This window comes from Delphinus delphis, chromosome 20 (genome assembly GCF_949987515.2).
Source record: "Delphinus delphis chromosome 20, mDelDel1.2, whole genome shotgun sequence".
Lineage (NCBI taxonomy): Eukaryota > Metazoa > Chordata > Mammalia > Artiodactyla > Delphinidae > Delphinus > Delphinus delphis.
The window spans coordinates 6,527,168-6,553,751 of NC_082702.1; the positions used below are offsets into that span (position 1 = coordinate 6,527,168).

Below are 26,584 nucleotides of genomic sequence, written 5' to 3' on the forward strand. Positions count from 1 at the left end.
GCCCCGTCCCAGATCGCAGACTTGGTGGGAGGATGCAGCCCCCATCCGCCGCCGGCAGAGCCCCCTGCCCGAACCCGCCTCCCCGCGCTCCTGGGCCAAAGGCTCGGTCGCTGTACCCGCCTCTTGGCCCTGCCCGGCCACTCCCCCACCTCGCCCATCCCGGCCCACCTCGGCCCCTCGACCGCTCCTGCGGCCCCACCCCTCGAGGCCCCTTGCCCGGGTCATCCCGGGGCCCGTCTCCGCCGGCGGGGCTCTGGGCCTTGGCCTCCTCCGCCCCCTTCGACCCCCTGTAGCTCTTGCTTCGCCTTCCAGACTCCTCCAGTCCCCTCCCACCCCTTCACAAGCTCCCCCCCATCCCACCCTGTCCCCTCTTCCTTCTCCACCGGCCGGCGCGCCCCCTCGGCTCCTGCCCCCGAGTCCCGCTCCCGGGTGCCCCCGCCCCCTCGCCCCGGACCGGGGCTCTCCCCCACCAGCTTCTCGGCCCGCCCCAGCCCCGGCTCCCTCTCCCCGCCTCTCCCCGCCTCTCTCCGCCTCCATTCATTCTCCCGGGCCGGCTCTCGGCCAAGCCAGCCGCCCCCCGTCCCCCCGCCGCCTCCCAGGGCACCCCCCTCTCCTTCTCCCCCCCCCCCCCGCCGATTCCTCAGCCCCGTCTCAGTACCAGCTGCGTGCCAGCTATTCTTAGCCGCGGAGCGTTTGATTCATGCCGCCCCGGCGGAGTGTGCCCGCTCCCTCCCTCTGGGCCTGAGGGGGAGGGGCCGGGGAGTCGGGGGCCGCCGCACGCGCGGGGGGACCCGGCTAGTTTTGCTTTCAGGCCACTGGCCACCCCATTAGTGCCCGGTTGAGGCTGAGGGTCAGCCAGGGTCAGCGGAGGGGGAGTGGCTGCCAGCCCCAGGTCCGGAGGTGGGATGTGGAGTGGAAGGGTAGGAGGAGGCCGGGGTTTCCGCAAGGGTAAGGCAGGGGCAGCTCTGCGGGGTACCTAGAGGGGGAGGGGGCTTCGAAGCCTTGGCCACGCTTGGGGGAGGGGTCGGCCTGCCCACGGCTAGATACTAGCTCGCCCACAGCTCTTGGAACTCTCCTCCCCGCCACACGTTTGTCTTCCCTCCCCCAACCCCCTAGCCCATCCCCACTCCCCCAAAGTCAGCAGTACCCACCACTGCTTCCCGTCTCCATGGCAACGTGCAGGAGCCGGGCCTGGTGTGGGGGGGGAGGGACAAGACCAGACATTCTGGTTTCCGGTGCTAGGGTGGGGGGGTGGAGAAAATGAGAGAAAAGGACCCCATCTGGGACTCACCCTGATAAGACTCCCTCAGGGGCAAAGAATAGTGGGGCTCTGGAGAGGATCTCTCACCCCAGTCCCCCAGAGTCTCACCCCCCTTCTTAGCCTCCCTCCCAGCCCCCCAGTCTCCCTCAGAGTGGGGCCACCAGTAGTACCAGGCAATGCCAATCCACCCACCCAGCAGCGCCAGGCCGCAAACACACAGGTCATCTGCAGCCACCGTGCGCCGACAGGGTGGCTGTCACCTGGACAGCCCTCCCAGGGCCAGCCTCCCCACCCCCACACACACCCTCTCAAGAAGCCCCCAGAAACTGGCACAGGCAACTTCTTGTGGTTCCCTCGGCACACCCCTTGCATGGTGCTCTGCCCCGTGACACCCCCATCTCAGTGCCCCTGCCCCCTGGGACACCGGGTCCCCAGCAGCCCTCTGCACACATTGTCAGCCACACTTCAGCGAAGTCACCAGCTCCACCCTAGGCTCAAGGCACCTCCCTCTCCCCCTTACTACATCTCAGCCTCACCCCAGTTATCCTCTCCCCCTTACTACATCTCAGCCTCACCCCAGTTATCCTCTCCCCATTACTACATCTCAGCCTCACCCCAGTTATCCAGGAGGAAGATGGGAGGATCTCAGGTGAGGGCCCTGGCTGGGGCCAGGAGGGCAGGATGCCGGTGGGTCGCCCACCTGTCTGTCCTCAGCTAATTTTAGCTGCCTTATCCGTGGCCTGGCAAAGTGGGCCAGTAGCTCCCGCGGTGATTTTGCGGTTTCTGGGACACCACCACGCTGGGTCAGCGGCAAAGTGGGGCGCAGGAGGGGCGGGGGGCTGCGAGCAAGGCCAAGGGCAGGGAAGGAGACGTGCAGGAAGCATGGCAGGGTTGGGGTGTGTGTGTGTGTGCACGAGAGAGGGGGGGAGAGAGAGAGAGAGAGAGCGCTAGAGCTAGAGCTTGGAGGCTGTAGGAGTGTCTGGGGGGTGTGTCCAGCCTCCTTCCTGCCTCCCTCGGGCAGGGTGGGGCGGCTACCCTTGACCATTTGTCCACTGAGTGCGCCTGTGGCCTCCAGGGGGTCTGGGTTCCTAGTCTGACAGCCGCCCTTGGCCCCCCGCAGCCGCCTGTGATGCTGCCGTCCCCCGTCGCCCCGTGGCCCCATGATGACCCACAGCCCCGCGTCAAGCGAGGACGAGGAACGCCACAGTGCCAGCGAGTGTCCCGAGGGGGGCTCAGAGTCCGACAGCTCCCCAGACGGGCCCGGGAGAGGCCCCCGGGGGACCCGGGGCCGGGGCAGCGGGGGACCTGGTAGCCTGGCCTCGGTTCGAGGCCTCCAGGGCCGCTCCATGTCTGTCCCAGACGACGCCCACTTCAGCATGATGGTCTTTAGGATTGGCATCCCTGACCTGCACCAGACAGTGAGCCCGCTGGCCGGAGGAGGGGCGGGGCGGGAGAGGGACCCGAGCCTGCACGGGGAGGCCTCTGGTGCTGGGTGTCCTTACACGTGGCCCCCAATTTCCAGACCCCCACGTATTGCCCCCAACACCCACTCTGTCCCTGGAATCACCCACAGCCCCTTCCCACACCACCTCAGGCCCCTTCCTGTTGCCTCCCCCACCAGAAATGCCTGCGCTTCAACCCAGATGCCACCATCTGGACGGCCAAGCAGCAGGTGCTCTGTGCCCTGAGCGAGAGCCTGCAGGATGTCCTCAACTACGGCCTGTTCCAGCCGGCCACGTCGGGCCGCGACGCCAACTTCCTGGAGGAGGAACGGCTGCTGCGGGAGTACCCCCAGTCCTTCGAGAAGGGGGTGCCCTACCTGGAGGTGAGGCCCACAGCCTTCCTGGCCCCTTCACAGATGACAGAAGACACGTCCTGAGACACATCTGCCCCCTCCCCGTTTTTTCTCCCAGCCAAGACCTTGGCAAGGGAAAACCCAGTGGGCTCTTCTGGATTCGGGGGGCACCTAAGAATCAGAGCCAGAGAGGCCTGAGTCCAAATTACCGTGCCTTCTGCCTCTGACCGGTGGAGTGACCTTGGGCAAGTCATTTTCCAGCCCCAAGCTTCCCGTTATCAATCAAAGTGGGAAAGGATGCCCAATTACAGTAGGTATTCTAGAACCTTCCCCATGGGGTCCAGACTCCCTAGGGGTTGCAGTCCACATGCCCCTGGTGGCCTAGCACCGCTCTGCCCACCCAGCCAAGGCTCTGGGGCTATTTCCACCCTGACCCAGAGTTGACTCCTGGCTCAGAAGGGGGTCCAGACCCCTGATTTTGAGTCTCTGTCTCTCCCTTTACCCCACCCCTGGCCTCAGTTCCGATACAAGACCCGAGTTTACAAACAGACCAACCTGGATGAGAAGCAGCTGGCCAAGTTGCACACGAAGGTGAGAGAACCCTGCTGGCACTTGCCCTCCCACCTGGAGCTCCCTGCCCAACCATTTTCTCTCCTATCTCTTCCCAACAGCCCTCCAAGCCTTCTCTGCCTCTGCCAGGGTCCCCCACGTAACTTGGGATGCTGTGTCACATTTGGAACAACCCCAAGTGCCCCTGCTAACCCTATCATAGCCTTTTTTATCTCCTCTCTTTCCTCCTTGTGCCTCTGCCCAGGCTCACACCATTTCCACCTCGGTCCCGCCTTCTTCATCTTTGGATTCTCCCCTCTCATCTCCTAGGTCCCCTATATCCACTCGGCCCTCCTTCCTTGGCCTGTGACTCTGACATCTAGCATCCCGCTGCCTAGGGACTGTTTCATAGACACCCTGCGGTTCCCACAATCCCAGAGCCTAAATCTCTACCAAGTCCAAGGATGCTCTCCTCCCCAGCCACGTTTATCCTCCTGCTTCCTTGCCCTCCAGTCCTCAGACTATATGTCCCCTGCGTCTCCTCTGGTCCCCCAAAAGCCGGGAAGAAGCCAGGGGGCTGCTTTGGTCAGAAGTGAAGTGAAGGATCCTTGACACTTGGGAAGAAAGCTCCCGGGCATCTTCTCATCCCCATCCCCACTCCACCGTGCCTTTGTCTCTGTCCTCCCCAAAATATGCCATCCGTCCAGACCTGTACCATCCACTGCAGGTGCTTCCAGACACATACGGCCCCCTGGGTACCTGCAGTGTGGCAGGTCCGAACGGAGCCTCGCTGTGAGTGTGAAATGCACGCTGGATTTGGGAGACTCGGGACCCCCAAAAGTAAAATAGCTCATTAATAAATTTCATGTGGATTATCTGCTGACACGGTAATATTGTAGATACAGTAGATTAAAAAGATAGGTCAGGGGCTTCCCTGGTGGCGCAGCGGCTGAGAGTCCGCCTGCCGATGCAGGGGACACGGGTTCGTGCCCTGGTCCGGGAAGATCCCACATGCCGCGGAGCGGCTGGGCCCGTGAGCCATGGCCGCTGAGCCTGCGCGTCCGGAGCCTGTGCTCCGCAACGGGAGAGGCCACAGCGGTGAGAGGCCCACGTACCGCAGGAAAAAAAAAAAAAAAGAGGTCATTAAAGTGAATTTGAATGTAATTGAAAGTTCCCCTTCCTTTTTTTTTTTAAAAAAAATGGCGGCTACTAGGGACTTTTCAACGACGTGTGTGGCTTCCTGTGTGCTTCCACTGGACAGCACTGCTCCAGAGCCCAGCTTTGCTCCCTTCCTTCCTGACCGGCCTGTCTTCTCTTGTCTATGCCTCAGACGGGGTTGAAGAAGTTCCTGGAGTACGTGCAGCTCGGGACATCCGATAAGGTGGCACGGCTGCTGGACAAGGGGCTGGACCCCAATTATCATGACTCGGATTCTGGAGGTAGGGTGGGGGCCGGGCACTTTGGGAGGGCTGGAGAGTTAAGAACAAGGCCTAGGGGTTGCATGTGACCGGCCTTTCCCGTCCGCCCCCACCAGAGACCCCCCTGACGCTGGCTGCCCAGACAGAAGGCTCTGTAGAGGTGATTCGAACCCTGTGCCTGGGCGGGGCCCACATCGACTTCCGGGCCCGGGATGGCATGACAGCGCTACACAAGGCCGCGTGTGCCCGTCACTGCCTCGCTCTCACGGTGAGGTGCTAGATCCTCCCGGGACCCCCCCAGAGCTCAGAGGCGCCCCCAAATTACCATGCTTCTCGCCCAGACTGCACTGGGCCAATTGACCCAGACCCCTCCCCCACCTCTCCTCCATTGCTGCTACTCTGACTGAGTCCGACACCCTCCTGGGACCTCCAGGAGCGCCCCCCCGCCCCAGCTCAGGGCTCATGACCAGCTGTAGTTGATGGTCGCGTGGACCCTCGCCCTACACGCAGGTAGATCATGTTAATTTCCTGACACCCAGAACTTCTCCATTCCCTCCGACCCAGCTCTACACCAACACCTACCTCCGTCTCCCTGACCTGTGGACTCTCCTGGTGGCCTTTAAAATGCAGAGTGAGCTCCCTGCTGTGCCCCCAGATACAGACCCTCCACCATGCACACCCTGCAGACACAGCCCCTTCATCTGCTTCCTCCGGACCCTGGCCCTCAGCCCCTCCACCTACCCTTCCCAACCTAGCAGCTCACCCCCCAAACACACCCCCTTCTCTCGCAGCCCCCTCCTCCAGTGCAGCGTCTAGAATGTGCCTTCCCAGATTGACAAACCTTGTAGGCCCTCAAAATACATACACGGAGTCCGCTCGCCCGGTCTAATTTAAAAACGGGCTTCTTTTCCCCCCACCCGAGGGCACTTGATCCCTCTTCATACACAGGGCAGGCTAGACCGCCCCCAAGCTCTCGATAAACACCAGGATTCATAGACGCTCCAGCTTAACGGAGCCTCTCCTGCTTCCTCCACCCCTTTCTTGAAGATCCCCGAACACCAGCCCCAGAGGTCTGCCTTGCAGCCCTGGAACCGACAGACCCTCTTTATGTACACCCCTCCCCCAGACCCCGCCCCTGCCCGCACCCACCCCTCCCCCCAGGCCTGCGCTGTCCAGTCCAGCAGCCACCAGCCACGTGGGGCTGTGTAGATGTCAACGGATTCAAATGCACTAAAATCAAAACTTGCGCTTCTCAGGCTTACTAGCCACGTGCAAGCACCCGGTAGCCCACACGCGGCTGCCATATTGGATCGTGCGCCTGTAGACTGTTGCCGTCACCACAGGCGTTGCGAATGTTCTATGGGACAGTGCCACCGCAGACTCTCCCCACACAGGGCGTTCCTAACGTGCTCGATGCTGCCAGCCTTCCAGGCCCGGAGCTGTTACTTGAGTGGGCCCGCTCCCTGCCCCCGAGCCCCCAGCCCCTGCGAGGCTGGCCAAGTGGCTTTAACCCAGGCTTGCCCCCTCCCAGACTTCCTTCTGTGCCCCGTCCTCAGGATCCTGGTCCTGATAACACCTCCCGCCCAGCCAGGGACCATCCTGCACCCAGACTCCGTTCTCTCATTTGTCCCCCGAACCAGCCTGTTGAGTAGGTGGGCACTGAGGCGTTAGGCTCCTTCAGTGGCTCCCCGAACGTAGTCGCCCATGGGGGAAGGTTGGGCAGGATTTCAGAGCGGGAGGGTCCTCTGGAGGCATCTTCCCAATCCCTTCATAGTTCACAGGGACGAGAGGCTCTGAGAGGGGAAGGGCCAGTATCAAGGTCGCTCAAGGGCATCGCGGCAGAACCGGCTCTGGCATTGGCCAGTGTGGGTTACCCAGGACTCCCCTCCCCACTGGCCCTTCAGCATGAGCCAGTACGTGTCTGACTGTCTTCTTTTTTCCCTTCCTAGGCGCTCCTGGATCTTGGGGGTTCCCCCAACTACAAGGACCGCCGGGGGCTGACTCCTCTGTTCCATACGGCTATGGTGGGGGGCGACCCCCGCTGCTGTGAGCTGCTCCTGTACAACAGGGCCCAGCTGGGCATAGCTGATGAGAACGGCTGGCAGGAGATCCACCAGGTGCTCCTGACTCGGCCAGGAGGGGCTGGGTGCTGCATGGGTGGTTTGCTGGACCCTGAGGGGGCCAGAGATCAGGGACCCCGGTCCAAGGAGCTAGGGCTCCAGATGCTGGGGTCCTCACAGAGGGGAGGGGTGGGAGTAGCACGGTCCCCAAAGAGGAAAAGATGAGGGCGTCCACACCGGGAACCTAACGGGGATGGCGTGGGACCTGGAAACCTCGATCCCTGAGATGAGTGGGGATGGCCGCTCGACCCTCCCGAGGAGCCAGCCCAGTGCCCTGGGCCTTGGAAGGACTTGCAAAGCTGGCGGCGTGAGTTCCTAAGCAGGAATGGGGGTTGAAAGGAGAAGGGGAGGTGGATGTACAGCTTCCTGACCTCGAGGTGAAGGAGACAGACAGATGCCATGGCCAGGTGGGTCTGTTCCAGCCTCCTCCACTCCCAATCCTCTCCAGGCCTGCCAGAGGGGCCATTCTCAGCACCTGGAACACCTGCTCTTCTATGGGGCTGAGCCTGGAGCCCAGAACGCCTCGGGGAACACGGCCCTGCACATCTGCGCCCTCTACAATAAGGTCTGCCCTGCAGCACCCGCCCCGGGCCCTCCTCCTGACTCCAGCCTCCCAGCCTCCCCGTGCCCTCTGTTCTTTCACTATTTCATTCATTCATTCAGCAGATATTTCCTGAACACCTTCCCTGTGTCAGGCTCAGGCCTGGGTGCTAAGGACACAGTAGTGATTAAGGCAGGCAGCCCCTCCATCAGGGACACACCCTACCGTTATGATCCCGAGTGTTCGGAGGGCGGTCACCGGGAACCCAGGTCCCTGTGGGCGCCCACGGCTGGGCTTGGCCTTGGGGCTGGGATGAAGGTGGCTCTCTGGAGGGCGTGCCATCAGTGCTGAGACGATGAGTTGGCCAAGCAGAAGAGGGCAGAAAGGGTGTTCCAGGCAGAGGGCGTAGCCTGTGCCGGAAAGCCAGAGGGGAGAGAGTCGGGATTGCTCCTGGAAGTGCAAGGAACTCCAAGGGTCCTATTGCTTTAATTTTTAATTTCTATTTTATATCGGAGTAGAGCAGACATTCAATGTTGTGTTAGTTTCAGGTGTACAGCAAAGTGATTCCGTTATCCGTAGACATGCATCCCTTCTTTTCCAAGTTCTTCGCCCATATAGGTTATTACAGAATACGGAGTAGAGCTCCCGTGCCATGCCGTAGGTCCTTGTTGATGAGCTGTTTTACATATAGTAGCGTGTGTGTGTTAATCCCCGAGGGTCCTATTTCTAATGGGTCTCCAGCTGCCAGGGGAGCATCACCCACTGCAGGGGACAGGGGAAAGGCCAAACCACAACCCCTGAAGGGGACAAGAGTGTGTCGCAAGTTGTAGCAATTCAGGGCTGGGTGGACAGTCCGCAGTTCAGGAGTTGTGAGTGGAGGTGAACAGTAAAGAACTGGCGGGGGGTGGGGGGGGTCTCGCGTACCCACTCCAGCTGTGATGTAGTGGCCAGCTGGGTTGGCAAGAGCCGAGGCTCTTAGCCTGCTCACCCCGGTCACTTTGCCACCTGTGCACCAGGCGATCCTGGGCAGGTCAGCCTCCCGTCTGGTGTCTCAGTCTCCCCACCTGCTTCCCAAGGCTCCTGCCCTTAGACGGTTGCTGCAGGGACTTCGGAGGCCAGGGCCTGGCATGCGTGGCTGATCCATCAGCCTCTTCCCCCTCCTCCAGGAAGTCTTCCAGAACAGCCCCAGTCCCTTCTGCCTCATCAGAACTTGCAGTGCCAGGACGTGGCAGGTAGCCACGTGCTGCCTTGTGGCAGCAAGCCGTCTGCTCTGCGCCCCGCAGAGGGAGAACTCAGAGTTTGTCAGATTGCCGTCACTTCCCCGCCCCCACCCCCCGCCAGTGCATCTGTCTCTCCTACTCCCTGACACGGGCCTCGTGTCCGGATTTTCTGACTCAATAGCCTGTGTGCAGGCCAGGATGCCCGAAACAAGTCCCGCCCCCTCTCTGAGGTTCCGTCCCGCTCTCAGAAATGGGAATAACGTCAGCTGATTGAAGGGGATGAAAGGTCATGTGTATTAAGTGCTCACCCCTAGAAGGCAGCTATAAAAATAATAATTATTATTATCATGATCATTGCTGTTATCAGTCAGGATCAGGTCAGGAGACAGAAACCATACCAGTAATCGGAACAGGGAAAATGTAGCAGGTATGTAGTTATGCAGAGGAAACAGTTACTCTAAGCGGGTCGGATGAGCCAGCCATTTCCCCGCCTTGTGCTTCTCCTTTCTCATCTGTGAAATGGGTCCGTAACACCTACCTTGCAAAGGATCAAGGGTGTGAATGTTTTGCTTGCTCTCGGCTTGGTGCTTAGCAAATAGATGCTTGACAAACGCAAGTTCTTTTCCGACTTTCTCTCCCCTTGTCTTCCCTCCCAGACTTTAAGCTTCCCAAGGCCCAGAGCTGGGTCTGAAAGATTTCCTCACTCTCTGCCCCTCTGGCCTCCTGGCATGCCCGTCTAGCCTCTGGTGGTGAAGATCAGGCCCATGTCCAGGCTGTGAGCTCTTCAGGGGGTAGGGCCTAAGTCTGATCGATCGCTGTCCCAAGGCCCCAGCATATAGTAGGCTTAGATGTCTCTTTGTTGAATGAATGAGTGAGTGAATGAATGATTGAATGAATGAGGGATCAGATGCCTTGATTTCCCCCAAGACCACGCACAGCACCCAACTCAGAACATTCAACAGGTATTTGCTTCGAGATAGATTGAATGACTCCATGAATGAATGAATGACTTGAACGAATTGAATTTTGAATGACTCAACGCCACATCCTCCATCCTCATCCTTCCCGTGCACATTGCTTGAGCGCCTACTGTGTGCCCGCTTGTGAGATGCATCAGACACCGCACGGCGCCCGTCCTCGGGAGGGTGGGGGGAGTTCGCTGTCTGGTGAAGAGGCAGATGTGTAAACAAGTAGTTGCAATACAGTGAGATAAGTGCTAGCGCACCAGTAAATGTGAGGTTCTCTAGGAGTGTAGTGAACTGCTGGTTAAGCTGAAAGAGATGCTCTGGGCCTGTGCTAGGCAAGGTGGCAGTGGGGGCTGGCAGATATGCAAAAACACACATGGCACTAATTTACAGTCTAGCTGGGGAGACAGCATGTACACACATGGACACGCACACTCGCACTCACAAACACATCCAGAAAACGAACCAGGCTAACTTTGCTGTCCAATCGGAGGGCCGCTGGACTTGGGCAATCGGAGTTGTGCTTTCACAGGAGATAGATGAGCACTAAGATTAGAAGGCTGGGTTTGAGTCCTAGCTGCCCCACTGACTGGCTGTGTGACCTTGGCCATGGATTTGCCCTCTCTGAGCCTGTCCTGTAGGATGGACCCGTCCAAGCATCCTTGATGGGTTTGTCACGTGAAAAGGGTGAGACCAAGCAGGTGTTTTGTGAATTCTGGTTAAATCAGCATCTTGGGGATCTGGAGTGGAGCTGAGCTGGGGGCCAGGTTGCATCTGGCCAGGCCAAGATGAAGGGAGAGGACATCCCCTCACCCAGCAAGTGTTTATCGAACGGCTCTTACGGGCCAAGCACTGTGCCAGGTGGTGGCGGACATTGTAGTGGGGGAGAGATGCTAGAGACGAATAACATAGAAATATAGTTTCAGGGAGGCAGTGTTATGAGGAAGATGAGTTAATTCTGGCTTAGAAGAATGCCCGGCACATAGCAGGTATCATGTAAATTAAAATAAAGCCGGGAACCGGACAAGGGGTTATTTTCAACAGGATAGTCAGAGGGACCTTTTCTGAAGAAGTGGCATCTGAGCAAAAACATGAATCAAGTGGGAAAGGGAGAAAGTGAGCTGCACAGAGATCTAGGGGCAGAGAATTCCAAGCAGAGGAAGCAACAGGTGCAAAGGCCCTGGGGCAGGAGCGTGCTTGTCAGAGGAAGGAGGCCAGTGTGGCTGGAGCATGGGGAGCAGGGAAAAGTGGTAGAAGATGAAGTTGGTGAGGCTGGGGGGCGTGGAGGGGCAGGGCAGGCAGATCAGCAGGGGCCTCCTAGGCCAGGGCAAAGACATTGGGTCTGACCCACAGCGTGAGAGAGTGACATGTTGTGATTGACATCCCTTCCCCCACTGCCCGACCCTGGCCCCACTGCCCCCTTCCTTCTGCGTCTAGCAGAGTGTGATTAGAGCCAAGGCTTGGGACTCAGAAAAAGCTGGGTTCAAATCCGAGTGCTGGTCGTCACCAGCCACATGACCTTGAGCTCCTTTTGAAGCCTTAGTTTCCTCATCTGTAAAATGGGGACAATAATTTCCATCTCTTGGAATTGCTGGGCCCTTCGGTGGCTACCTCCTCGAAAGTGCTGAGCACCAGACAGGCAACATAGTCAGCCCTCCAAGAGGTTTGAATTGGTGGCTCTCAAACGGGATGCTTCTGCCTCCCAGGGGACATCTGGCAGTGTCCGCAGACATCCTTGGTTGTCACGACTGGGGAGGGGAGTGCTACTGGCATCTAGTGGTAGAGCCCAGGGATGCTGCTCAAAGCCCTACGATGCGCAGGATGACACACACCACCACCACCCCCGCTACAAAGACTTGTCTGGGCCCTAAATACCACTAGTGCTGAAGATGAGAACCCCTGATTGGGAGGCTGGGGTTAGCAGATGCAAACTGCTATATATAAAATGGATAAACGACAAGGTCTTACTGTATAGCATAGAGAGCTATAGTCAATCTCCTATGATAAACTATAATGGAAAAGAATAATTTTAAAAAAGGATGTGTGTGTGTGTGTGTGTGTGTGTAACTGAACTGAATCACTTTTCTGTACAGCAGTAATTAACACAACATAGTAAATCAACTATACTTCAATAAAATAATAATAATAATAAAACCCCTGGACAGCGTTTCGGTTAGCGCTGTCCGATAGGCTATAACCGGAGTCGCACGTGTAATTTTAAATGTCTCAGGAGCCACTTTTAAAAAAAGGAAGAAAACAGGTAACATTAATTTTAGTAGCATATTCTATTTAACCCAGTGTATCCAAACTATTATCCTTTCGATGTGTAATCAGCATAAAATTTTTAGAGGGACGTCCCTGGCGGTCCAGTGGTTGAGACTTCACCTTCCAATGCAGGGGGTGTGGGTTCGATCCCTGGTCCGGGAGCTAAGATCCCACATGCCTTGTGACCAAGGAACCAAAACATAAAACAGAAGCAATATTGTAACAAATTCAATAAGGACTTTTGAAAAAATGGAGAAAACATATTAGAGATGTTTCAGTTACGTTTTTCATGCCAAGTCCTTGAGGTCCAGTGTGTATTTCGTATGCACGGGCACCTCTCAGTTTGGACCGGCCGCATTTAAAGGGCAAGCGGCTGCTGTCCAGGGCGGGACGGGTTTCCATCAGATGGTTCTGGAAGTTCTTAGCACAGTGTCTGTGTCCACTCATGGTGACCTTAACTGTGTTTTTTTCCCTTTCACCCTGTGCCCCTGACCATCAGGAGACGTGTGCTAGGATACTTCTCTACCGAGGAGCCGACAAGGATGTGAAGAATAACAGCGGCCAGACCCCCTTCCAGGTCTGGGGCTGTCAGGGCTGGTTGGGAGGGGGCATGAAGAACACAGAGGGGGTAGGGAAGGTGGGAGACTTTGGGGTGCTGGGAGGGAGGCACTTGGTCAGCGAGAGGAGGAAGGACGAAGTTACCGGGGTGAAGGTTTGGGGGGACAGCTGGCCATAGACCTCACAGTGTTTCCTGTTTTCTCTCTCTCTCTCTGTCTCTTTCTCTCTCCTCCCTGGGCTCCCTGTACCCCCTCCCGCCAGGTGGCAGTGATTGCTGGGAATTTTGAACTTGGGGAGCTGATCCGAAACCATCGAGAACAGGACGTGGGTGAGTGAGCTAAGGGGAGAAGCTGTGGGCCTGGGGGTGCATGGTGGGATTGGGGAGTCAGTGAACCTGATGTGGGGGCCGGGATGGGATCAAATACACCTGAGCAGCGGCAGGGGTGGGGTTCCAGGCACCGCACTCTTTCTTATCTCTGTCTTTCTCCCCTCACGCTCCCCCGCCACCGTCTCTCACCCGCATGCCCTCCCCACCTGCCTCTGCCTCCCTCTGCCCTCCTGCCTCCATGCCCCCTCAGTGCCCTTCCAGGAGTCCCCCAAGTACGCAGCCCGGCGACGGGGACCCCCCGGCGTGGGGCTGACGGTGCCCCCCGCGCTGCTGCGGGCCAACAGCGATACCAGCATGGCCCTGCCTGACTGGATGGTGTTCGCCGCCCCGGGGACCTCGTCCGCCGGGGCCCCCGGCCCTACCTCAGGGCCCCAGGGCCAGCCGCAGCCCTCGGCCCCCAGCACCAAGCTCAGCAGTGGGACCCTCCGCAGTGCCAGCAGCCCCCGGGGCGCCCGGGCCCGCTCCCCATCCCGAGGGAGGCACCCCGAGGAGGCCAAGAGGCAGCCGCGTGGACGGCCCAGGTAGGGAAGGGCTCAGCCCTGCTCCCACAGACCCCATCCCAGCCAGATCCCCTCGTCAGAGCCACAGCTCCGCGCCCCACCCCGGGCCATCCCAGCTGCCTCCCTCCTGTCCCACACATGGCTGGTCCCCCACCCACCCACCTCACTGGTCCCAGCCCCAGACTACCAGACCCCTCTCCTAACCCTTGAGGCAGTGAGGGCACCGTGAGCCACAGTCTTGCACCCAAGTCCAAGCGCACCAGCGTTTAGCTGAGCACCTGCTCCATGGGCCTGGGCGGGAGGTGCCCAAAAGACATGTTGGACAGACAGACAGACGGGGCAAGGTGAGAGGAAGCCAAACAGAGAGGGGGTGGGCGAGGGGGTCAGGGAGGGGTTTCCAAGCTTGGAGATGAGACCAGAGGTGGGGAGGGTGGGCAGGGGGCATCCTGGGGTAAAGAGGCCAGGCTGGCTAGAGGAGGACGGGAAGGGGGTGCTGTGGCTGGCCAGCCTGTCCTGAGGACGTGGGCGGGAGGGAGATCATGGCGGGTCAGGGATGGCAGGCAGAGGAGTTGGACTCAACCCAGGAGGAAGCCGGGAGTCGCTGAAGGCTCGTGAGCCAGGGATGACACAGTCGGAGCTCAGCTTCAGGAAGCTGCACCAGGCAGGGCATGCAGGACCGTGGGAGGGGACAGAGCCGGAAGCCAGGAGGCAGGAAGGAGGGCTGGAGCCGGGCTGGACCCCCCAGGTGCCCTCTCTCCCTGGGGCCGCCAGAGCTGGAAGAGGCACTCAGACCCCCTCCCGCTCTGATGCTCCACCTGCCCCGACCCAAGGACCCCTGTTCTCCCAGAGGTGCCCCCTCCCTCCGCTCTCCCCTGCCTCTCACACCCTCTGTGTACGCAGCTCCAGTGGGACACCCCGGGAAGGGCCAGCTGGGGGCACCGGGGGCTCCGGGGGCCCCGGGGGCTCCCTGGGCAGCCGCGGGAGACGCCGGAAGCTCTACTCAGCGGTCCCCGGACGTTCCTTCATGGCTGTGAAGTCCTACCAGGCCCAAGCCGAGGGGGAGATCTCCCTAAGCAAGGGCGAGAAGATCAAAGGTAAAGGGCAGCGCCCGGCGGGGCTGTGGACACGGGGCAGGCGGGCGAACTAAGCCTTCAGGAAGGGCCACTGGCACACAGGCCCCCAGCACCTAGAATGTCCAGTGAACGCCGGACACTCAGAGGCACCTAGATGCCCCTTCCGCCTCGGAGGAGCTTAGAGCGTAGCTGGGATGAGGCCATCAGGAGGCGGTGTCCAGGCAAGAAAGGGGCGATGAGCATTCGTGGGAAGCTGACGCCGGCGGGCAGGGCCGGAGCGCTTCCCCTGCGAGGTCCCATCTCGCTCACGATCGCCCTTCCAGGCAGCTGTCAGGAGCCCATCGTACAGTTGAAGGAGCAGAGCCTCGCGTGGGTGACATGATTTGCCTGAGGTCCCGAGCTGAGCCCAGGGTCTTTCCCGCTATCGTGTTTGGAGAGAGAGGTCACACCGCCTTGACTCTGCCTCCTGCCTCTGCCAGGAGTTCTCACCTGAGACACGGGGTGCCCGTGCTCTGATGAGACGGCCAGTGTGCGAAGCCCGGTCCGTGCTGAGGGCTCCCTAAATAGCGGCTGCTGTCATGGGGGTTTGCCTTTCTTCGGTTTTCCTGTCTTCATCTGTAAAACCATGCCGGTATCCCCCACGTGCAGACTTCGCCCCTCGCAGGGCCGTGGACGCATGTTCTTGGACAGAGTGGTGCTTTGGAGACAGGAAGTGCCCTGCAGTAGTTAATTCGAGATGGGGAAGCCATTCTTTGCCCGATTCTAGGCTTGCAGAGGAGACAAGTAGCGTAGTGGTTGAGAGCCATGCTGATCGGGTTCAAATCCCAGCTCCACCACTTCTTAGCGGGGCGACCTCAGGTGAGTGACTTCTCTGGGCCTCAGTTTCCTTGTCTGTACAATGGGAGGATTAGAGTCAGTTCTTGTAAAGCCCTTAGAACAATGATTCTCACATAACGAGCGCCAGCTGTCATTACCATAAGCGACCCCCACTACGGGCACTTAGAAGAGAGAGACCCTGGGCACCGAGGAAGCTGGGGGAGGGGGGTGTCCTCCCAAAGGAGACAGAGTTTTAAGTGGGCCCTGAAGCATGTGCGGGGATCAGAGTATCAGGCAGGTTGTGTAATTGCATCTCTTGCGTAGTCTGTCTCCCTATCGCCTGAGTTCCCGAAGACAAGGTCACATGTCACCAGGGGTTGGGTCACCAGGGCCCAGTTCTGTGACCCAGCACACAGGAAGCCTCAGTGCACACCTGCTGAGTGAAGGGATGAATGGATGAATGACCAAATGCCCGAGTTAACTGTGGGGGGGCAGGGGCAGTGCCTCTGGAGGCACCGAGCCTGGGGAGCGAGTGTATGGGTGTGTGTGTTTGTGTGTGGGTGGGTGGGTCTGGGGGTGGGGTCAGGTCTGTGCTTTGAAGGATGCAAAAGAAGAAAGGGAAGCTGAGGCCAAGTGTGAGGGACCTTTGCACAGGCAGAGGGCCATGGGCTGTATCTTCCATGTGTCTTTCTGAATGTCAAGCCCAGCAATTCTACGCACTTCCCTGTTTTCATATCCTTTCCATTGATTAAAAGATGCTTAATTGCCTCAAAGCACAGCCACATCCACAATGTCACTGAGCTTTGCCGCAGCCCGACAAGGTAGCAGGTTCCCTCTGCTCTCAGGACCAAAGCCTAGCGCCTTAGCCTGGCCTGCGAACCCCTCCTCTGCCCGCCCACCAACCTCACCTCTTCCTACTCTTTCTTTCACCCACAGGGTTCCAGGGACCACATCCTCCTCTCCATTCCTCAGATGCCCCAAGTCCTTTTTTTTTTTTTTCAGTTTATTTATTTTATTTATTATTTATTTTTGGCTGTGTTGGGTCTTTGTTGCTGCACACAGGCTTTCTCTAGTTGCAGCGAGCAGGGGACACTCTTCGCTGAGGTGCGCGGGCTTCTCACTGCGGTGGCCTCTCTTGTTGCGGAGCACGAGCTCTAGGTGCGCGGGCTTCAGTAGTTGTGGCGTGCAGGCTCAGTAGTTGTGGCTCGCGGGTTCTAGAGTGCAGGCTCAGTAGTTGTGGTGCACGGGCTTAGCTGCTCCGAGGCATGTGGGATCTTCCCAGACCAGGGCTCGAAACCGTGTCCTCTGCATTGGCAGGCGGACTCTCAACCACTGCGCCACCAGGGAAGTCCCCCAAGTCCTTTTCCACAACGAACCCTTTGCACATGCTGTTACTTCTGCCTGGAAAACCTTTCCTTCCTCTCATTGCCTCCTCCACTCCTAGCATCCTTCAGGTCTCAGCCTCTATCTCACATCCTCTGAGACACCTTCGTGGTCCCCCTTTGCCGTCGGATTTATATACTCCCATCTGGCCTTTCTCCAAATACCCTTTCCTTTGTCCCTCAAGCGTTGACCTCAATTTCCAATCATGGGGTCACTTGGAGAGTTATACCTCTAATGACTGCCCGTCTGGAAGCTCCGTGAGGGCAGGAACCACATTTAGTGTGTCCAACAGCCCCACCCAGTTCCTAGCTGACTGGCACTAAATACGTATTTGTTCAGTGAACAAATGCTTGATTCCAAGACCACCCAGCCAGACGTGGCAGAGCTAGGCCAGAACCCAGACGCCTTGACGCACATCTCCTGGTCCCTTCCATGACCTTGAGCATCTCCTCCATGTGGTTTCCCCAGACCCTCTCAGAGGAGGTGTTTTGTGCAGGGAAAAGCGTCAGATGGCCCCAACCCCAATCCTAGCGTGGCTTGAGCCATCCCTGGGCAAGAGGTCGTTACGCTCTAGCTTCAAGTTCATCTTTGAAGTGGGAAATCAGTTGTTACCTAGCAGGTAGGTGTAAGGATGAAGTGAGCAAAGGATGTGAAGGGCCGAGTGGGAACAGAGCTGTGAAAGATGCTGGAGAGACGGATGACTTCGGGCTTGTTGCTGTCGCCCTCATCATCATAGAAACAGCAGCAGCGAAGTGCTGGAACAGAGAGGTAGCAAAACATGAATGACTAAAAATATCCGCTCTGGAAACAGCGCCGTGTTCAAATCCAGGCTCTGTCGACTGCACGCTGCAGAACCTTGAGCAGTTGACCTCAGCTCTCTGAGCCTCAGTTTCTCCACCAGTAAAATGGGGTGAATGAAAGTGTTCCCCCCCACACTTAGGCTCCTGGCCCCGAGTGAGAGCTGGATAAACATTAGCTGCCCCTGCTGCCCATCTTTGCTGTCGGTCAACGTGTGCTTGATGGTTAAGGGGTGAGGGTGGCAGGAAGTGGCCTCCAGTAACGAGCGGTGGACAGAAGGAAAGAGGTGACTCTACTGTCCCTTCTAGAGCCAGGGGAAGCAAAGAGAAATGGAAGGAGGGGTCTGGGAACAGATGACAGAAGATTAAGTGGCAAGGAGGCTGCAGGAGGCGGCAGGGGCAGTGATGGGGGTGTAGAACTTGACCTAGGAGCCGAGGAGGGTTTAGGGAAATTTTGGAATAACTGAGTTGTGACTGGTCACCAGGGGAGATGAGAACCAGTTGTGGACGTGTCCCTAGCCTCCAAGGATGACGTCATGGGACACAGCCCTTTCCCCAGTGCCATTTTGATGTCCCCACTGGGTCCAGGAAGCTAGTATGCAGAAGCGACATGATTTGCATCTCCCCCTTCCTTGGACATTTATTAAGGATGCCCTTGGGCCAGGTTCTGTGCTAGGTGCTGAGAGTTCTGGAAATGCTGTGCATCAAGTGTTGGGAGCGGGTGGGGGTGTGGGCAGCACAGAAATGAGAAATGTTTCTATGTCCCTGCTCCGCATCTAGTGCTTAGCATCGGGGAAGGAGGCTTCTGGGAAGGCCAGGTCAAAGGTCGCATCGGCTGGTTCCCCTCTGACTGCCTGGAAGAGGTGGCCAACCGCTCCCAGGAGGCAAAGCAAGGTAACGAGGAACCCCCAATTGTCCCCAATTTACTCTAGGTTCTCATGTCCCTTCCCTTCCCCCTCCTGATGGGGGTGGGGTGCTGGGAGGTAGATGGGAAGGCTTGGGCCAGGACCCCAGGGGGTGGGCCCATGGTTTCCAGAGTGCAGGTCCAAGGTCATCCTTTGTCCCCCTGCAGAAAGCCGAAGTGACAAGGCAAAGAGACTATTCCGGCATTATACCGTGGGCTCCTACGACAGCTTTGATGCCCCAAGGTAAATGTCCTTACACCCTCGGGCGCCCCCCCAACCCCCACTCCCTTACACTCCACCTTTTAAATAGTTCCACCGCCTCGAAGCCCCCTTTCTCATCTGTTCCCTCTGAAGTTTGATCCAGGGGTGGGGGAAGGCAGACTTAGCTTCAGACTACATAGCCCAATCCCAAACCGTCCCTGGCAGCCACCGAGACTGCCCAGCTCTGGTGTAGCCAGAGACCAATGAAATGGATCGGGGCGAGGTGGGGACGCCTGGGGGGCTAGGGAGCTCGTGTGTATGGCTGGCTGGAGGCTCTGGTCTCCTTTATGTGCCACATCTCTGTGCAGTCCTGTGCAGCAGAAGTGTCTGCATCCTGTGCTGGCGTAGGGAGGGGGGCGGGCAGAGCTGGGCCAGGCGGGGTGGGGGCGGGGAGAAGGCACACTGACACCTTTCCCCTCCCTGGCTGCTGGCTGACTTGCTTCTGAAGCTTAATGGATGGGATTGGCCCAGGGAGGTGAGAGGGGAGGGGAAGGGGGGGTGGGGTTAGGAACGGGAAGGAAGGGGTGCCTGGGGGTTGTGTGGATGTGTGTGTGCACCACCGGAGCTGAAGTTTCCCTGTGAGTGAACGTCTTACACAGACGAGCATCCTTGTACGGATTCCCCAAGTGTGTTCTTGCCCGTGTGTCTCTGTAGGTGTGCATGAGACGTGTCTGTGTGCATGTGTGGCTGGAGGCCCCTAGAGGTCTAGCCTTGCACATATGCCCGTGACAGCGAGAGGGTCTGTCCTGCTCTGTATAGATGGGCGCGTTTGTGGCTGTCATTTACGGGGGCACGATTGTGGCTAATCGTGCGGCTGGCTCTGCACATCTCCCTGAATCTGTGTGTCTGAGAATGAGGGCCAGTGTTTCCAGCAATGTCCTGCTTACCACATGTGGACAGGGGGCTCTCTGCGCATGCCTGTCCCTCTTCATGCATGTCACTGTGTGTGCGCATTAACAGATAAAGTCGTGTGCATGCATTTGCACCTGTCTGATCTGGAATTCAGGACCTGGGGTGTTGGGGGAGGGGAGGGCAGAAGAGGGGAGGACTCCAGGGCTTGAGCTTCCAGAAGGGCAAGGCTGTGGGGGAGGGATGGTCGTAACTGGGCATCTGAAAGATGAATCCTCCCCTCCCCCACCCCTCCCCCTAATCCAGGGAAGGGTCTCCTTGTTCATAGCATCCTTCCATTAAATGTGTCCAAACCTATGTGTCTGTGTTCTGGCCAGTGGGGATGGATGTTGGGGGGGAGGGAGAAATGACAATATGAGAAGAGAGGGCGGGACTGGGGTCCCACCCTGCGCCCCAAGTGTCCGAGGCGCTTGACCATTGTGCGTGTTCGCCTGGCACGTCTCCGGCTCTGGGCACTGGGTGAGTATCGAGGTCCCCACCCCACCCGGAGTCTCCCATCAGCCTCTGCTTCTTGTCTCTGTCAGTGTCTCTCTGGGTCTCCTCTTGGCTTCGGTTTGGGGGTCGCTTGCTCTACAGCTGGATGGGGGCGGTCCCTCTTGCCCTCAGCTACTTCCTTCTCCTCTCTCTAGCTCTGTCTCGTCAAGTGCATTTTCTTCTCTCTCCTCCACTCTCGTGCCCGCTGGCATGTGCTGCTGTGTTTGCGGCGTGTCTGAGCTTCTCCTCCTGCCTCCCCCCCTGCTCTCCGGCCCCCTGTCTGGGGTGCCCTGGCCTGTGTTGTGACCCCGCGTCCCAGCTGGAGCTGTACAGTCCTCCTAGCCTGCGCTGCCCTCTCTCCTCTCCCTGGGGGTCTGCGGCTCTCGTGTGAGCCGTGGACTGTGGATGTCCCTCCGCCTGGACTTCTTTGGGGGGAGGGGTGTCTCTCACTGCTCTGGCGCCCAGTCTGAACGTCCTGGCCTTCCCTTTCCGGCCCTTCCAGACTGTGTTGGGGTGCACTGTGTGTCTGTCTGCGGTGGGGGGCTGTGTGTCCCCTCCTGGAGTCCCCCTCACCGTGTTGTCCCTGCTTGGGAAGTGGGGCTTGGTCCGCGCGTCCCTGCACGCGGTTGCGAGGCATCTTGTGTGATGTTGTGCGTCCCTCTCCCCCCTCTCCCTCTCTCTGCACCTGCGCGGGAGGGCTCTGGAGGGGGGAGGGTTAAGGGGGAGGGCCAGACCGGAAGTGCCTCCCCCTTCTCCTCCCCCCCGCGCCTCGCCCCTCCCCCTTCTCCCGCCAAGGGGGCCCCCACGTTCCCCTCCCCCCTGCCCGGCCCCCTCCACCGCCCGGCGCAGGACGGCAAGGGGTTAAGCCTCGCGCCCGCCGCCCGCCTCCGGAGCTGTCCGCGGTGCTGAAGCCGGCGCCGTCCGCGGTCCTCTCGCTCCCGCCGCGGCCCGACCCCGCGCCCCGCGCCCCCGCGCCCCCCGGCATGTGAGCCCCCGGCCCTGCCCTCCCTCCCGCGGGAGGGTGCGCGCCCCCTCCCCCTCCCCCCTCTCGGCGCGGGTCAGCATGAGGCGGGGCCTGGGGGCCCGGACACGGGGGTTCGGCCGAGCGGGGACGGGGACGCGGCGGCGGCGGCGGCGGCGGGGGCGGCCGGCACCGGGACCGGGCCCGGGGCCGGGGCCGCGGCGGCGATGGCTTTGTCTGCGGGCGGCGGCGCCGGGGGTCTCGGGGGCCGCCCCGGTGGGGGCTCCCTGCCGCAGCCGCCCCCCGCGCTCTCCTCCAGCTGGCCGGCCCTGGGGCCCCGGCGGCGCAGCGTCTGGTATATCTACAGGTAACGGAGCGCGCCGCCCCTTTTCTCCGCGGCCCGACCAGGAGGCCCCAGCCCGCTGTGACGACCCTCCCCCAGCCGCTAAATCCCCCATCCCTGGGACTCCTCCCCCGCCCCCAAGCCGCCCCCTCCGCCCTTCTCCCCTAACCTTCTCTCAGCACTAAAGCCTTTCCGGCCCCCTTGTCTCTACCCTTCTTTTTCTCATCCCCCTCCCTGGGCCTCTCTCCCCGAGCACCCCGCAACACACACACACACACACACACACACACACACTCTCCAGGCCCCTCGCAGGCCCTTCCAGGCCCCCTTCAGCTCTTCCTCCAAGACCTTCCTCCAAGGGAGGCCCTCCAAACGGACTCCACTCCGGGTTTCGGGCCCCACTTGTCCTTCCTGCCACCCTTAGCGCCCCCATTCTGGAGCCCTCCGCTCAGGCACCTACACCCCAGGCCCGCGTTTCTCTGATTCCTGTATCCCCACACCCCTTCAAGGAGTTGGCAAGTCCCCCCATTCATACCCCTCTCTCCCATTCACAGTCATTCCCCCCCCATCACACACGCATCCCGCCCCCGGCCTCCCCTCCCCTCCCCTCCTCTTTTTCCGCTGCGTGTCACTGTGAGACTGTGCGTGTGTCCCTGTGGCTGTGTTGGTGTGCGTGCGTGTGTACCTGCCTGCAGCCCTGTGTGTGTGTGTGTGTGTGTGTGTGTGTGTGTGTGAGAGAGAGAGAGAGAGAGAGAGAGAGAGAGAGAGAGAGGAATGGAGAGATGGTGGGCTCCCAGCCCACCCCCCAACTGTGTCTATCTGGGTGTCCGTGTTTGACGACGTCTGTCACTGTGTGTGACTTGGAGCGATAGCAAGGCTGTCTAGGGACTCGTGTGTGTTTGTGTGTGTTTGGGGGGGGGTCTGTCCCAGGGACTGCGGCTATGTTTCCCAACACCCACCCTCCTTTGCCAGGCCTGTCCTCTCCCCGACAGCTCCCCCCCTTCACCAGTGACTCCGTGTGTCTCCATCCCCATGCGCCCCTCTCCCTGCCCCCTGAGGGTCTATGCCTGTGTGGGGCACGTGTGCTGAGACACGGCTGAGCTTCTGCACCGGGAGCTGCATCTGCCTGTGTGTGCCGCTTCTCAGCATGGGAGGGGGCTGGCTTCCCCGCGTGGGGGCCCGTGTGCAGGCCCTGGAGAGGCCGGTGGAGATGGTACGCGGGGAGGGGCTGAGTACCAGAGGGGGGCGCTATGTACAGCAGCAGGCTCTGGGCTGTGGGATGCTGGGTGTGTGAGAGGGACCTTCAGGGTGGGGGTGGAGGGAGTCGATGCTGCTGCAGTCTCTGTGTGTGGGATCTGGTGAACAAGAGCTGGCCGCTGAGCTCCAGAGGCCGCTCAGGGTCGCCGAGGGATGGCTTGGGGGAGAGCATTGTGCGCGCTCCTGCGGGGCAGGTAGTCAGCAGTACGGCGCATGAATGGGGTGCTGCGTGGGTAGCGAACACTAGGGCAGGGGTGGGGTTAGAGGGTCTGGGTAGGAGGGTGACAGGATGAGAATGGAACGGCGGCGGGGGGACACTGAAGTGGGGGGAAATGGGGAACACCAAAGCATAGAGCGGGTGTAGAGTGTGCGGGGAAATGGGGTAAGGAGGCAATGCAGGAAATGTGAAGAGAATTTGGGGGTGGGGATTTAGGCAGTTTAGGGAGAGCACAGACAGAGGATGCAGGGAATGTAAATGAAATGCAGCTGCAAGTAAAAGGAGGCGGAAGGAAGGGTGTGTGATGAAGTGAATTGAGGATGTAAAAGTAGGAGGAGGCTTCCACGGATGAGAATGGAAGGGGGGGGACTGGGGAGTATGGAGGAAACCTAGGATGCTGTAGGGGACACGGTGGAGGTTCTGCACAGAGGCTCGAGAGGATGTGGGAGGGAGGAGGGCAAAGGAGGGGGAGAGGTGGCCTGAGAGGAGGTGGCCTGGCCCAGGAGGTCACAGAAATCAATGGAAGACACTTTGGGAAAGAGGATGTGGGGTGTGTGAGGGCAATTTGGGAGGTGGAGGGAGGGCCCCGTGGGGTGTGATGAGGGCTTGTGGAATGAGGGCTGATGGGGGGTGGGTTAGGGTCCTGTGGAGCTTCCAGCTGGTTTGGAGGAGGGGGGATCGGGGTGCAGAGCGAGGTGGGGGCATACACAGGAGTGGGGGAGAAGGAGTACAGAGTTGCAGGAATCTGTGAGGACAAGGGGGCCATTAGGCAGCTCAAGAAGAATGTGGTGGATGAGAGAGGCACCACACAGAGCTGGGATTTGTGAGAGAAATTCGTGGGAAGGAGAGAGGCATATGCCCAGGGTGGGGAGACTTGAGAGGGTAGGACAGAGGGGGTGCTTCGATGGTCAGGGGGTGTTTGGATATTATCGGGGTATATGGGTTGCCTGCGGGGAATTAAAATCTCGGCTTTGACATTTTTCTGGTGGTGCGAACTTGAGCAAGTTATTTCTCCGTGCCTCAGTTTCCTCATCTATAAAACGCGAATGATAACAGTCAACCCCTCCCAGGGGTGTTGTAAGGACCGAGTGAATAAATAAATGCAAAGTGCTTGGAACGCCATCTGGCATTCAGCAGTGGTTCAATAGATGTTACTCCTTGTTGTGTTACAGGCATAGCCTGGGATAAATTTCAGGCACTGGAGGGGCACGTGCATGGTGAACTGGGGACAGATGTCTCTGTGCTGGGGTATCTGGGTGCCGTGGAGTGGAGCGTATTACTACTGAGTGACCCAGGCATTTTCTGGGGAATTGTTGAAGACTTTTGTTGGCTGTGTGAGCTCAGGCAAGTTGCTTAACCTTTCTGTGCTTCCGTTTCCTCACTTGTAAAGTGGAAATGGTACACACAGCTACCTAGAGGCTGACTGTGGGAGACAATTAAGTCATTTACCCATGAGGGGTTTCAAATACTGCCTCACACATAGCAAGTGCTTCTTCTTGGCATCTAAAGGATATGGGAGTTTTGTTGAATTGTATCGGGGGATGGGCTGTTTGGGGAAGGCTTATGTATGAAGTGTGAGGAGAATGTGTGGGTGAGAGATTCCAGGGGCAGGGGAAAATTGGGGGGAAAGCAGGGGTTTGTGGCATGCATGAAGGCAAGCGAAACTGCTGTAAGTGAGGACTAAAGGGGATCTGAAGAGCATTACTGGCCACTGGGGGGGCCCTGGAGATCTGGAAGGGCTATGGGGGTAGCAAGGATACGAGGGCTCGAAGGAGCATGTCAGGTTACGCCGTGGGCACCGAGGTGGGGACAAGGATGCCACAGCGTTCATGGTCAGGAGTAGGTAGCTCTGACTTCTCAACCAATTCCTGTCAGCCCTGTCCACTCGCTCCTGGAGGCTTCTTTGCCTCTTTCCTCCCCTCCCCTCCCCCGTCCCTTTCAACCCCTTCCCTCCTTCTCTTCCAACGTCCCCTCTACCCAGCTACAAAGGTGGCTGGTCCCTGGGTTGAATATAAGGTCAGAAAGACATAGCGGGTATGGTGTAGACGGGTTTACTGGACCATCGTGAACCTTGAGCAAGGGCAGTTGTGGGCTGTGCCTACATGTGCATGCCTGCTGTTGGACCCACCAGGTTATAACGAGGAGGGTGGGAGCAGGGATGTGCAGAACACCGTCCCTACGGTACCGCCGTATGGATTTGACAGTGGATGTCAGGGGGGGTCGTGGGAGTATCCGGCGTGCTTGTGTGTGTGGAGGGAGGGTGGCACGGAAGTACAGTAGGAGCACCTTACGTTTTGTTGGCGTGTGCTGGTTTATGTTCAGGGGGCGTGTTATGGGAACACACCGAGATCAAAGTGAAGGGGAGTTATTAGTGGAGCATACTGGGGTGTGGCGGGGTGTTACTGAAATATACTGGAGTATCCGTGGAGGGCTGTTCTGCGAGGTCTCTGGGGGTAGGTAATCGGAGTGCGCGGGGAGCGCGCTTGGCTGTGATTGGAGTGTGTTAGGGCCCGCGGATATTACCGGGGGACGATGAGGGGGTCTGTGTGTGTGCTGGGCCGGGTTTCTGACCTGACTGCAAGACGCAGCGAGGCACGTGTTCGGGTGGCTCTGGGGTGGGGGTGATTGTGGGTATTCTGAGGCGCCTGGAGCCAGGGCGTCTGGGTATTCCTGCTGTGTACTGGGGTGCCTGGAATGGAATGGATGTGTAATCCTGATGTACGCAGTGGTGACGTCTAGGGTTTGGGGCTGGTATCTGAGTGAGCCCCGGGCGGCTGTGGAGATACACGGAATAGTTTTGCGTTTAACTGAACTTTGCTGCGTATGTGAGCCTTGCCTAAATGTGCTGGTGGGCTCTGGTGGCCTTCCTGGGGACCATCCACATATTCACACGCAGTTTGCATTTTGCTAGAATCTACCGACTGCATGAAAGAGGTACATTTGAGATATACCGGGAAGTAGATGTCAGCGCTGTCCGCTAGAATTTTCTGCGGCGATGGAGATGTTCTGTATCTGTGCTGTCCAGCGTGGTAGCCACTAGCCGCATGTGGCTGCCAGGCACTTGGAAACGTGGCTAGTGAGACTGAGGAACTGAATTCTTCAATTTAATTTTTAATTAATTTGCATATAAATAGACACAGGCAGCTAGTGGGCACCACATTGGACGCTGCTGAATAAGCAGTTTTACAATACGTGTGGGGACCTGGGGAGTTGGTACTGTAGCATATATATGGTCAAGGAGCTGGGAGAGGTATTATCCAAGTACACGTGTCCTCTAGACCAAAAGACTTGACCGAACGAAGACAGCGCATGAATTCTATTGCGCATGTGCTACGGTACCCAGCCCTGTGCCGAATACTATGTGTACTATATATAGGGAACTTCCACAGCGACCCCATCAGGTGGAGCCTGTTATTGCCCCGCATTATAGATGAGGAAACTGAGGCCACAAAGGTTGAAGGCGTGGGCTCAAGGTCACAGACGGAAAGTGGCCAGCAGGGCCTCCAGCCAGGCTGTCCGTTGATCCGGCAGCTTAGCTCCCCGTTCCTCACACTGTGCTTTGCTGAATGGATGGGTGGATGGAAACACGGATGGATGAATGAGGAAAG

The 26,584-nt window shown here is 58.8% G+C and overlaps 1 protein-coding gene across 5 annotated transcripts in view; it reads left to right on the forward strand.

The window, feature by feature from the left end:
* SHANK1 (SH3 and multiple ankyrin repeat domains 1) overlaps positions 1–26,584 on the forward strand; it is a 47,373-nt gene that overhangs the window by 536 nt on the left and 20,253 nt on the right. For 3 of the 5 annotated variants that reach the window (XR_009517574.1, XM_059999701.1, XM_059999702.1), the window contains exons 2-15: positions 2,382–2,679; positions 2,883–3,086; positions 3,576–3,647; positions 4,936–5,044; positions 5,140–5,291; positions 6,973–7,140; positions 7,592–7,708; positions 12,634–12,711; positions 12,954–13,020; positions 13,271–13,601; positions 14,481–14,674; positions 18,430–18,543; positions 18,722–18,797; positions 19,264–19,290. Coding sequence is in view for 4 of the 5 variants with exons in the window: in XM_059999701.1 (XP_059855684.1) it covers positions 2,422–2,679; positions 2,883–3,086; positions 3,576–3,647; positions 4,936–5,044; positions 5,140–5,291; positions 6,973–7,140; positions 7,592–7,708; positions 12,634–12,711; positions 12,954–13,020; positions 13,271–13,601; positions 14,481–14,674; positions 18,430–18,543; positions 18,722–18,797; positions 19,264–19,290 (1,967 nt within the window). In the remaining variant the exon portion in view is untranslated. The remainder of the gene's footprint in view (positions 1–2,381; positions 2,680–2,882; positions 3,087–3,575; positions 3,648–4,935; positions 5,045–5,139; positions 5,292–6,972; positions 7,141–7,591; positions 7,709–12,633; positions 12,712–12,953; positions 13,021–13,270; positions 13,602–14,480; positions 14,675–18,429; positions 18,544–18,721; positions 18,798–19,263; positions 19,291–26,584) is intronic. The other 2 variants (XM_059999703.1, XM_059999704.1) reach the window with 2 other exon arrangements.